This window comes from Cervus elaphus, chromosome 5 (genome assembly GCF_910594005.1).
Source record: "Cervus elaphus chromosome 5, mCerEla1.1, whole genome shotgun sequence".
NCBI lineage: Eukaryota > Metazoa > Chordata > Mammalia > Artiodactyla > Cervidae > Cervus > Cervus elaphus.
This window is the reverse complement of record NC_057819.1, coordinates 87,374,560-87,387,846: the sequence shown is the minus strand read 5'-3', so window position 1 is coordinate 87,387,846 and position 13,287 is coordinate 87,374,560. Positions and strand designations below refer to the sequence as shown.

Genomic DNA, 13,287 nt, shown 5'->3' with positions numbered 1-13,287 from the left:
CAGTATGTAAAATTAATCATATATATATTTTTTCCTTTAGATTCAGAATCTGATAATTCAGATAACAACACAATCTTTGTACAAGGACTTGGGGAGGGTGTGTCTACAGATCAAGTGGGGGAGTTCTTTAAACAAATAGGAATCATCAAGGTGAGTAAGAAGTTGGCTTATGTTGAAAATCTCATAATTATTAACATATTCTGGTTAAGATACATAGATTATGTAAGAAGTCCACACTCCAGTATCGCTTGTCTCTTATCACTTGTGCTCACCCGTGGCTGTAGGCCTTTGCTAAATTTGCTAAATACGTAAAGATTTTATTCCTTGCTTGTGTTTACCTTTCTGCAGCCTTCCACAGCTTTGGTTTTCTTTTTTTTCTTTTTTTTTAGTTGCTAAGTCATGTCTGACTCTTTGCAAACCCATGGACAGTAGCCCACCAGGCTCTTCTGCCCATCGGATTTCCCAGGCAAAAATACTGGAGTGGGTTGCCATTTCCTTCTCCACAGCTTTGGTTTTCAATCTTAGTACTCTAAACATAGTCTCTGCCTACCTCCTAAAACTGTGAGAACCAAATGAAATTGTGTGGCATTTTTATATTCTGAAATACCAACATATGAAAACCCAAGTTATTATTAACAACTTTTTATGTTGGTATATAATGTCTGCTATATATTTGCCTAATATAGTAATGCTTTATTTCATAACTTTATTGTACTTAAGTGTCTTGTACACTGTCTGTTTCATGCATATATTTTCATCTTCAACTAGAAAGCGGCATTTAGAGTAGTGTTAGTAGATTGTAGCATTTGCCTGAAATCAGGGTTTTTTGGGTGTCTATGGAATTACTTGAATTATTTTTTTTTCTTGGGGAGCAAACATTTCTTAAGAAATTATTATTAACACATTAAATATGTTAAAAAAAAATTCACATAGTTTCAAAAAGTAAAAATTCTTGTCTTCCACTCCCTTCTCGGCCAAATCGTGTGTATGCCTTAATGGTAATTTATTTGCTTGGTCAATGTTCTTCCTGTTTAGTTTTGTTTTTTTTTTAGATTTACAAGGTAAATGTTTATATGAAGCATTATGTTTATTTTTTTGTGGGTTTGAGGGAATTATATATAGATAAAACAGTATAATGTGTATCATTTTTATAGTTTGGTTTTCACTTAATGTATTTTAGAATTTTCCTTTTCAGAACCTACAGATAACTTCATTTTTATGTTAAGTTGGTAGTATTTATAGTATGGATATGTGAATTCCTTTAAAAAAATAAATTTTTGATTATCTGTGTGGTTCATCACTTTTTCTTAAAATACTAACACCAGCTTTTTTGTTCCTCAGACAAATAAGAAGACTGGAAAACCAATGATAAATCTGTACACAGACAAGGACACAGGAAAGCCAAAAGGGGAGGCAACAGTATCGTTTGATGACCCTCCTTCAGCTAAGGCAGCCATTGACTGGTTTGATGGTATACCTCATTCATGTACTTTCTGTGTGGTTTTGATAAATGTTTTCTGGTCTTGAAGTCAAAATATGTTCTGGTAGACAATGATTATCTTCATATTTACTTTTTTAGATATTCTATTGAGACTACAGGCCAGAATTCTTACATACCTTTAGAAGTGAGATGAACTGTTTCTTTGTCTAAAATATTTCCTAATGTCATACTTTGTGCTTGAGGCCACCCTCATAGAAATGTAAAGTGTTGGCCTGGTTGACTATATTCTTTTAAAATTTAGGTTAATTTCTCTTCAAATGCAATGTTAATATGTACTTAGAAGACTTGTACAATAAGACTTTTTTCCCCCTGAAAATAAGAAAACATGAAATAGTAGAAGAAAGTAAAGCTTCCATAGTCTTCTACATAGAGAAAACTACTGGTGTTTCTTCCAGTTTTTTAAAATGTATTTTTAAAATAGTTTTATCATTCCACTCCAAATGTAGTTTTGTCTCATGCTTTTGTTTGCTTTTTTTTCCTTGACGTCTTATCACAGTCATTTCCCCATGTTGTAAACTTATTGTTTTTGTTGTACCTTGTAATGGGGCTTCCCAGGTGGTGCTAGTGGTGAAGAACCCATCTGCCAATGCAGGAGAATAACACTGCATGTTTACTGTAGTTTATGAGCTAGGCACAGTTCTGAGAACTTTATGTGCGTTAACTCAGATCTTCACAGTAACCCTGTAAGATGTACCCTTTTATTACCATCTTACAGATGATGAAACTCAGGCACAGAGAAGATAAGTAATTTCCAAGATCACAGAAGTGCAGAGTTAGGGCTCAAACTCAGGCAGTTGGGCTGCACTGTCTCTGAAGAAGTAAATTGTACCTGATTGATAGGCACTTGTGGTTTCTCCCAGTTCCGAGATTATTGCACCTGTGTCTTCCAATACATAATTGCATTTTAATTTTTTGCACTAAGCAGACCCTGCTTTTGAAAGGCTAGGTCCATCCTCCCTCACTTTTCTGTTTGTTTCATAGTTTCTGTGAATTGTAAAACTGTTTAGCTTATAATATGTTAAAACAATGACTGTGTCTTTCCCTCATAGGGCAAATGAGGCTCTTAACAGAGACTCCATAGTTCAGATCTTAATTACCAGGTTTTTGTAGAGCTTTTAAAAATATTTATCTGTGGTTTGTTTCCTATGTCAAAGAGCTTGCTATACCATTTGACATTGTGGAAGGTTGCCAGTCATAGCAGTTAAGAGTTTTGCTGAGAGGGCTAAGACTCCTAGATTTCTAACTATTTTATGAATCCTTGGGCACCTTTTTCTGATAAGTCTGTTCTCTTGTTTAATACATAAAGTGAAAAGATTGATTTTTATCTCTAAGGCCCTGGGAAAGCAGAATATGTGTATATGTATATAAATAATCACAATTGCACACATTATTTTTAAAGATACTACTTCAAACATACCAAGAGTATATAGTACAAAATGAGTTTCCTTTCTGCCTTTTCACCTACTGAGAGTTAAGCAACAATGGTCAGTGTATGAATGGGCATATGTGTGCATGTGCATGCATGTACACACATACACACATACTCTCATTCTCTTAAAAAAAGAAATGGTAGCATACTACATTCATTGGCTTTTTTCATGTAAAAATGATTAGACACTAGCTTTTTTTGCTCAGTAAGAAATGACTGTCTCCCAGTGATAAATATGTTCTATTCAGTAGATTGTGTCATGTTCTAGTACAGTTACCTTGACTCTTGAACGCTACTGTGTTTGAATTTCTGTGAGAACATGTCAGTTATTTCTCTGAAACTAAAAATTTCCGAGGCAGTTTTGTCTTTTGTTGAGAGGTGGAGATATGGAGTATCATTTCTTCAAAGCTATTTTCATTGTTTTTTTTTTTTTAGGAAAAGAATTCCATGGCAATATCATTAAAGTGTCCTTTGCCACCAGAAGACCTGAATTCATGAGAGGAGGTGGAAGTGGAGGTGGGCGGCGAGGTAAGATTCTTCTTGTTCACAGGCTTGGGTTTACACAAAGGGTTTAGATTTTCTGTCTTAAAGTGAGATACAGAATAGAAGATTAGGTAAATAAAGTGTCATAACAACTAAGAAAGTGATGGGAAAAGGTTCTAGAAATCCCTTTGGAAAGCTATATAATGCAATTTGTTTCACATTAGGAGGCAGACTGTTTAACTGATGGCTAATTTGGTGGTTAATCTGACCCGTTTGTGAGTTCCCTGATACAGTTACTGCCAACTTGTTTATTTCTGTTGTGTCTTCATTTCTTAAATTTGGAATATGTCTTCTCACCTAATCTTTATTACTGAGATTCTCAAACTGAGGAGGGTACTGTAGAAAATGGACTTTGAAGATTTTTAGTGCATTTTTAGTGAACTATAATGTGCGTCTTGGAGCTTCTTCCATATTTCCTACGTTGACTGAATAAGTAAAGCCCAAGTCAAAGAATCATGGAGTCCTGCCATAAGAGGTTGATTTTGGGGTAGCTGCGCAGTTATTGATGAACACTTAGTTCTTTCATCTGATGCTTTTCCTCTGCTTTGTTCATATCTGCTACTGATTCTTCCCTCCTCCTTACTTACCCCAGGCCGTGGAGGATACAGAGGCCGTGGAGGCTTTCAGGGGAGAGGCGGAGACCCCAAAAGTGGGGACTGGGTTTGCCCTAATCCGTAAGTACCCTGTTTATTTTGGTGGATGTAGGAGTTGGGATTGGATTTGGAAGGTGCAAGAGGGGACTCCGAATCCATTGGAAACTTGAGCGTTAGTTTCCCTTCTTTCTCAGGTCCTGTGGAAACATGAACTTTGCTCGAAGGAATTCTTGCAACCAGTGCAATGAGCCCAGACCAGAGGACTCCCGTCCCTCAGGAGGAGGTGGGTTAGCCTTAGCGGCGTCTGCCTGCTTCCCGTCTTCTGACAAGCATTAAGCAGGCTTTCCATGATTCTGCTGGCCTTACTGGTTTTCATTTCTACCTTGCAGATTTCCGGGGAAGAGGCTATGGTGGAGAGAGGGGCTACAGAGGCCGTGGGGGCAGAGGTGGAGACCGAGGCGGCTATGGTGCAGACAGAAGTGGGGGTGGCTATGGTGGGGACAGAAGTGGCAGCGGTGGCTACGGAGGAGACAGAAGTGGGGGTGGCTATGGTGGGGACAGAAGTGGGGGTGGCTATGGTGGGGACCGAGGAGGTGGCTATGGTGGGGACCGTGGTGGGGGCTATGGAGGAGACCGAGGAGGCAACTATGGAGGAGACCGAAGCGGCGGCTATGGAGGAGACCGAAGCGGAGGCTATGGAGGGGACCGAAGCGGCGGCTATGGAGGGGACCGAAGCGGCGGCTATGGAGGAGACCGAAGCGGAGGCTATGGAGGGGACCGAGGAGGCTATGGAGGGGACCGAGGAGGCTATGGTGGAGACCGAGGAGGCTATGGAGGAGACCGAGGAGGCTATGGTGGAGACCGAAGTGGGGGCGGTTATGGAGGAGACCGTGGTAGTAGCGGTGGCTACGGTGGGGACCGAAGTGGAGGCTATGGAGGAGACAGGAGTGGTGGTGGCTACGGAGGAGACCGAGGTGGAGGCTACGGAGGAGACCGAGGTGGCTATGGAGGCAAAATGGGAGGAAGGTAGGTATTAGAATGTGTTTGCTAACGTTTCTACCTCACTGCTCCTAGATTTTAGAGTCTAAGCCCCTTTCATCACGTTTTCTTCTTGTCCAGTTTTTTATAACTTGAATTTCCCATTGTCAACTCTTTCAGTTAGGATGGAGAAGATCCATTTAGTTCCCTACTTAGTAATATCCAAAATTTATTTTGTTTGGGAAATTCTTACTTGTGATCTTTATATTTGAATAGTGTATGATAGGTGTGTGCATTCTTCCTTATAGCTAAAGATAATCGAGATTGAGAGATGATTTGAAACTGTGTAAATCAGGGATTTTTAATCTAAGTGTGGGGCAAGCATACCTTTTAGAGGGGTGTGCTTTTTCAGTCACATGTTCTACCTTGCAGTTGTTTCTTTGGAGATTGTTAACACCTTTTCCAGATTAAAAATCACTGGTGGTACTGATGGGAGTGTGTGATGCATGTAAAAGGTGTAGAGACAAGAAAGAGTTGAGTAACCAGTGATGCAAAATAAAATAACTTCAATTACTGTACTAAGCTTCTCCATGTCAGAAACAGTATAGGGCAGCCAGAATTAGTATAGCATAGAGTTAAGAGCACAGAGTTTGGAGACAGACTATCTTTGAAATCCTGGCTCCACCACTTATTATTAGCTGTGTGACTTTAAGCAAGTTACTTAACTCTTTGGAGCATCATATTCTCATCTGTAAAATAGGACTAATGGCTTTTAGCCCTATTTTGTGGAGTTGGATTAGATTATATTACAGCTGGCCATGGTAATCACTGAATAATTGTTACCTATTAGTGTAATTATTATCTACTGAATACTTCTTAGTGTGTGGCAAATCATGAGAAAGTGTCTTTGTATACTGGAGTTCCAGTCCTTTTGTCAACCCCAGAGGTAGATGTACTTAGCATTTTATGGAATAAGAAATGTTAGGTAACTTTTCTAAGATCACATACTAAGTGGCAGATCCAAAATTCTTATGTGAAGGTGTTTGCTTGCTTATTCCAATAATCTACTCTCTCTAGAGTGCTGGAATGGCAAGGTCTCCAACCTGAAATACCACAGTGGTTTAGAGTCTTTATTCTAGATGGAAAATTTTTTTAAGAGAATTAGTCATAGCAAAGCTTCTAGGAACTTTGTGTGTCTTAAAGCTGGTAAATTAGACATTTAGTAAGCACCTTCTAGAAGTAGAGAACTATATTAGGCATATTGTCATCCTTATAGAAATTTGTCAAGCAGATGCTAGTCAACAGCATCCTGAAGAAGTGTCTGATGCTTCCTCTTGGTAGAAAATTAGAATTTAGTCTGGCTCTTTATTTTTTATTCCTAGAAACGACTACAGAAATGATCAGCGCAACCGACCATACTGATGACTATTTTGAATGTTCCTTTGTCTCTGACATGATCCATAGAGAAATTGCCAGAGTTTTGCCTGCTGCTTTCCTCGTGGCCTCTTCTTGGGTAGTGAAATTAAGTGACATTTGAATTTTTATTTGGGTGGGAGGGTGGGGACAGTTTTTCTTTTAGAAATGTCAGTTGAAATATCCCCCTTTAGTTTTCAGCCTTTTCCTTCTCAACTCTTGAAGCTAAGTGCGTTGTAAAATATTGCCAAAATGGAAAAGTGTTTTGTAATACTGCAATAAAGAATGCTTGTTTTGTGGACTTTTGTACATTAGTGCATTGTTCTGTCACACCTAGGGTGCAACTGCAGCAGACTTGAACCCTAAAGAATTAGGAAATGAATTCTACTTCATGAGATTAAAGTGTTATTTCCAACAATATTTATTGATCTCCTACTCCGTTAAAAATAGTAGTTTCCAAGCATGACTGTGTGTCTGAACCACCCAAGGAGGCTGTGAAAATTCCAGATTCCTAGGTCTCACCCCAGGTCTGCTGGATTAGAAATTGGTGGGATGTCGGGAGGTAGAGCTGGGAATCTTATTTTAAGATCACCAGGTGATTTTGATATAGTTAGTTTACAGTTGAGAATCATTTATTTAGGGGAGTGTTCTAGATGCTGGGAATATGGAGGTACAAGAACTAGGTAGAAGAGTTAGGGTTTGAAAAACCAGGGTTAAGGTATCAATGTACATAGCATGTCATTTGACATTCTTTAAAATATTTTCCTACCCTTACCAAGGATAAGGCACTGCGTCGATGCTGGACATATTGCTCATCAAGCAAACAGATAGTATATAGTTTGATAAGTGCTCCATTGAGAATAAATGCAAGGTGCTTTGATGGCTGGTTGAAAGGATACTTAACCCAGTCAAGTGCGATTGGGAAGGCTTGATGAGTATTGAAAGAAGACTAGGAATTGGTTACGTAAAGAGGCTGGGGTGAGGAAATGATGTTCCCAGCAGAAAACTGACATGAACAAATCAAGAGTTAACAGAATGAAGAACAGGCTATTCACTTGAAAACTGTATGTAGTAGATTGTGATTGGAAGAAGGAATTTAAGAATGGGCATGCAAAAGTTCAGATGGAGAGGTAAATCAACTCTATAAGGTCCTTGCATTTTGTTTTCCCCTTGCCTCCATATGGAGACATTATTAAAATATTTTAAGCAGGAGAGTGGCCTGACCTGAGTGGTATCAACTGAAAGATAATTCTGGCTGCCTTGTAGAGAGGTTGAACTGGAGACAGAGTGGTACACCAGGTGAGAGATGATACTGGTCTGAGCTCATATAATGACTGGACAAGGAGATAATAGATTTGAGAAATGAATGGGGAAGTTTGACAGGATTTGGCTGGATGTCAGAAGTAGTGGGGAGAGGAGTGAGGTTTCTGGTCTGAGCAGTTGGGTAGATGTGCTGCTTGTTAAAATTTTAGGAAACACTGGAAAAGGAAACGGGAGTAAGATGAAGGAAATGAATTCAGTTGTGGGTAAGTAGAATTTTTGACACTTGTGAAACTTTCACATAGGGACATTCAGTAGGCAACTGGGTGTGCAAGTCTGCAACTCCAGTTCAGTGGCTCAGTCGTGTCCGGCTCTTTGCAACCCCATGGACTGCAGCACACCAGGCCTCCCTATCCATCACCAACTCCTGGAGCTTGCTCAAATTCACGTCCATAGAGTCAGTGATGCTATCCAACCATCTCATCCTCTGTCGTCCCCTTCTCCTCCTGCCTTCAATCTTTCCCAGCATCAGGGTCTTTTCCAATGGATCAGTTCTCATCAGGTAGCCAAAATATCAGGTGGCAACTCAAGAGGACAGCAGAAGTCAACATTACGCTCCACTAATTCCTTACTGACTTCTTTCTCTGCAAACTTCCTTTTGTTTTATCTTTTCCTTCGCTGACTTCATGCTTTTTACACGTTAGAAGTTTCTCAGCTTGTTCTGATCCCCTTCTATTTATACTCACTTTTATCCTGTGTGAACTCATTCAGGCTGTGGCTTTAAATATGTAATATGGTGATGACTACAAATTTGTGTCTCCAGTTCTGTCTTCCCTTAACTCTGGATTATATCCAGCTGCCCACTTGACCTTTCCACTAAGTTGTGTTGAACATAACTTTTTTGAAGACTGCTGGGACCAAACAGAACATCTCCAAATCAGTTTCTCTTTTCCTAGCATTCCTTGTCTCAGTCTTCACCACCCATCCAGGTTGGATCAGATAAAAACTTACAACTTATATTTGATTTCTTTTACTCATTCTATACTTGCAAGTCCTTTTAATCCTACTTCTAAAATAAAGGCTTGAAACCATCTTTGTATTCTTAGTTGTAATCCTAGTATGAGCTATAGTCTCTGGTAAGTGCAGTCAGCCCATTAATAGGTCCCCTCCCCCTACAGTCTTGGACCTCTAAAAACCATTCTTCATACAGTAGCCAACAGTATTGTATGTCATGTCTCTTTAAAGCCCTTTCAATGACCTCCTATTGTATGTAGGCTATAAATTCCTTACCTTGGTTTACGGAACCTCGTGTGATCTGGCCTTTGTCTCTGTGACCTCATAGAACATTTATCTATGTTAGCCTTCCTTAATCACAGCAGTCCTAGTTCTTAATGGTTCCAAATGTGCTTCTGCTTTAGTGTCTATATATATGGCTTGTCTCGGATTCTCTTTCCTCATGCTTACCTGGCTGACTGCTTTTCACCACAATGTTGGGTCCCATTGCACCTTCCCTCCCAGGTCTTTGCTGGCCTTCCTATTTATAATACTTCCTCTTCCAGTCACACATCACCTCTTGTAATGTCATCATAGTACTTAGCACTACATGAAATCTTTTTGTGGTTAATTTTTCTCCTCCACTAGAATGCAAGCTCCAAGAGAGCAGGGAACCTCTTCTCTTGATCACTGTTCTACCCCAGTACCTAGAACAGTAGCAGACACAGAATAGGTAGGTACTCGATAAAAACTGACTGAATCTATTACAGATTTGAGTCATTATAAATGGTAATTAAAGGGATGAAAGGGGATATGATAAAGCAAGACAGTGGTGGTTTTTCCATTCTCAGTGAATACTAGAATTAGCTAGGAACTTTTTTATTTTTACAAGGCGAAAGATGTCTGGACTCCAATCCAAAACAATGGAATCTATGAGGCCTGGCACATTTAAAAATCAAAAGCCTCATTTGATTCTGATGGTTTTGGAGACTGTAGAGAGAGAAGAGCCTAGGACGAAACTCTGAGAAATAGCAACATTTAAGAGATAAAAGAAGAAGATACGGAAGACGATGACCAGTGAGGTGTCTGTGGAGCCCAAGGCAAGAGTGGATTTCAAGGAGAGAAAAACGACTGGTGTCAGGTTCTCAAGCCGGCCAAGCTATATAAAGACCAGGGGCTTCCCAGAGAGCCCTTGGTAAAGAATCCACCTGCAATGCAGGAGACCCCAGTTTGATTCCTGGGTGGGGAAGATCCACTGGAGATGGGATAGGCTACCCACTCCAGTATTCTTGGGCTTCCCTTGTGGCTGAGCTGGTAAAGAATCTGCCTGCAATGCCGGAGACCTGGGTTCAGTCAAACCTGGGTTTGATCCTGGGTTGGGAAGATCCCATGGAGAAGGGAAAGGCTACCCATTCCAGTATTGTGGCCTGGAGAGTTCCGTGGACTTACGGCCTGGAGTATATAGTCCATGAGGTTGCAAAGAGCTGGACACTGACTGACTGAGCGACTTTCACTTTCACTATAGGAAGCATTCGTTATATATAGCAACATAGAGTTGTAAATTATCTTTGCACAGGATTTCTCAACCTTGGTGCTACTCATATTTTGGGTTGGATAATTCTTCGTTGTAGGGGGCTCCCCTGTACTTGATAGGATGTTTAGCTGCATCCCTGCCCTCTAGAAGACACTGGTAGCAATCTCCAGTTGTGACAACCAGATGTGTCTCTGGACATTACCAAATGGCCCTGGCTGGTGGGGTCAGGGGGTGGGGAGGAATTACCCCTTTTGAAAATCGCTGCCTTAGCAAAAGTGGTTTTGGTAGAAAACTGAACCCAAACTGAAGTAGGGTAATAAATAATAGAGAAATGGAGACCGGTGATGTGAACAACGATTTAAGAACCTTGATTATGAAGGGTGATTAGAAGTGGGATGAGGTAAGAAGGGGAGGCATGTAGACCAGCGATACAGGTTTTTATTTTTAAGATGGGTGGGAATTGATCATGTTTGTGTACTACTTGGAAGGAAGTGGGGATAACTGGTATTTAAATTCCTTGAAGGAATGGCATCCAGAACACTGGAGGATTTTGCCTCAGAAGAGGAAGAGTGCCTCTTGCATGGTAATCGGAGGAAAGAATAAGTGCAGATGCTGATAAAAGTAGTAACAAATGACTAACATTTATTGGGAGCTTACTGTGTACCAAGCACTTAATAAGAAATCAGTGTGTGTTAACTCATTTAATTCTCGTAACAATGCTATGAGGCAAAGAGGTATCGGGAAAAATAACTCCCTTTGAATATGAAATCACAGGAGAGGTGAATGGTGTAAATGATTTTGATTGCTACTGGAAGGGGCTTTCAGAAGATACATTGAGGAACAGAGACTCTGAAAGTTTAAGCAACTTACCCAGTATCACATCTCTAGTTAAGTTACAGAGATCAGATACTAACTTAGAGTGTCTGGCCTTAGTGCCTATGCTCTTAACTACTGTGTATAAGGATTCTTTTTTTTTAAGGATTCTTAGAGATGTCAAGTATTTGGGGTAATTTTCATCTGATGTGTTTTTTTTTTTTTTCCTCCCTGAAGAGAAATAATGGTCTACTGAGAGCTGAGGAGGTAATGTGATAGAAAGTTTGAAGAGACTGTAGGAAATGTGACGAGAACAGAGAACGCTTGAAATAACTTGTAGGAAATAGGAAAGTATTGTCACTCAGCACCCATAAAGTTGCCAGAGAGCAATAAGGGCTCAGTAAGATAGGAGGCAAGTATTTTCGGGGAACCAGTCTGCGGGTGTGTGAATTCTCTCCACCATAATCAGCAACCTGGTTATAGGATCAGAGGCAATTTGATTCAGGGTTGGGAGTTTTACTAGTCAGGGAGAGAGATGCTAGTGGAAGTATGAGACTAGTGAGGAGAGTGGTTGATGGATGGGATCGGGGCTGAGTAGAAATTTATACAGTGAGAGGGGGCTGGCTAACAGAATGTAGGAAAGTCAAGAGCTTAGGGTTATTGATTGATGAGATTCAAAGGACTGGTAGTGGGGTTAAAAAGAGCTAGATAGATGGGAGATTGGGTCAGAAAATATTACAGATGTTCATGAGTATTTTGGAGATGGAGCCATTCCTGGGGGTGACGAGGGCTAAGTGTGGCCACAGAAATGGCTAGCTGGAGTAACTGGAAGGGAAAAGGCTTTGTAGCTGAGCTTAAGGACCGAGGAGCTTAAGGAGGGTTGTCTGTAGGGATGGTGATAGCAAGACTAAGATTCAGGCAGTGAATGAGAGGAAATAGGGAAGTGGGCAGAGGGTGGGAGAGCTAGTTTGAGAGCCAAGACCCTCAGGGAAACAATGACAGGACATTGTGACATTGGAAGGAATGCAGGAGGAACAACATCTGCTATTTCAAGAGGAGGCCCGTTTAAGAGCCAGATGTCAGTTACAACACAGAGATGGGTGAGAAATGCTTGAAGAGGTAGAGAGTATAAATCTGTTTTCCCCCATTAGTGGGAGTATCTAGAGATCCCATTAGAAAGGGAGGAGAGAAAGGAGGGGTCTTACATTTTGGATGGTGTCCAAAATCAGCCCCAGCAGATCCGGACGGCTGAGAAGAGTGGGCAGTTCAGGCCTCAGAGAAGTTGCCCCAGCTTGGACTGAGCATGTTTCTAAGAACATTGGGTCTAGGTAGCTCTAGTACTGGGAAGACTGGAATGTGGATGGTCTACCAGACGGTAGACGCTGTATGCAGACCTTTGTGCTCAGGGCTGTCTTAAATCTGGTGAGGGGTGGTGGAATTAGGATGGAGGGCCTGCTGAGCAGAGACTGTGGTATTTGGCTGAATAATGAGACCTCCCCCCCCCCCCCGCCCCGCCCCCGGAGAGATCCAGAAGTGTGGAAGAGGAAGGGCTGGAGATCTGTGGGCAGAACTTTGCAGGAGTGGAGAGCCTGAAGTATACAGTTAAGGACTCATTTTGTACCCACAGGCTGTTAAAGTGTAAAAATGTTAGTTGCTCAGTTGTAGCCAACTCTTTGTGACCCCATGGACTGTAGCCCACCAGGCTCCTCTGTGCATGGGATTCTCCAGGCAAGAATACTGGAGTGGGTAGCCATTCCTTTCTTCAGGGGATCTTCCTGACCCAGGGATCAAACGCCAGGCTCTTCCACTGCAGGCAGATTCTTTGCCATCTGAGCCACCAGGGAAGCCCACTTCACTTTTCACTTGAACCCACTGTTACGGCCCTGGGAAATTTAGGTTAGGATGCTCACTGGTGCAAAACTGCAGAGTGGAGAAAAGAAAAAAAGATCATTTTTCCATCTTTGGCATTTGTACCATGCGCTTAGAGGCAGTGGTGCTTATACACCAGAATAGTGATACTATTCCTTTGGTTTTTACTTAAAATTCTGTGAACCAAAGCATGAATTTATAAGTGGTAGAGCAGGTGGGCAGATAAATCTCAGTGACATACACCATGTTGGATTCAGAATAACCGGACTACTCTAGAACCTGGAATGTGGGGCAGTAGAAGGGAACATTTGTTTCACTTTGGCCTTTCCTGCTCAGTGGGAAGAACTTGACCTCTCATTAG

General features: G+C 41.1%; 1 protein-coding gene across 2 annotated transcripts in view; it reads left to right on the top strand.

Moving 5' to 3' along the window:
• The window catches only part of TAF15 (TATA-box binding protein associated factor 15), a 29,290-nt gene extending 22,532 nt beyond the window's left edge, over positions 1-6,758 (top strand). For both annotated transcript variants that reach the window (XM_043903011.1, XM_043903012.1), the window contains exons 10-16: positions 41-150; positions 1,342-1,471; positions 3,366-3,458; positions 4,066-4,147; positions 4,261-4,349; positions 4,456-5,092; positions 6,427-6,758. In XM_043903011.1, the coding sequence (XP_043758946.1) occupies positions 41-150; positions 1,342-1,471; positions 3,366-3,458; positions 4,066-4,147; positions 4,261-4,349; positions 4,456-5,092; positions 6,427-6,466 (1,181 nt within the window). In that variant the 3' untranslated portion in view covers positions 6,467-6,758. The remainder of the gene's footprint in view (positions 1-40; positions 151-1,341; positions 1,472-3,365; positions 3,459-4,065; positions 4,148-4,260; positions 4,350-4,455; positions 5,093-6,426) is intronic.
• The last annotated feature ends 6,529 nt before the right edge of the window (positions 6,759-13,287 follow it).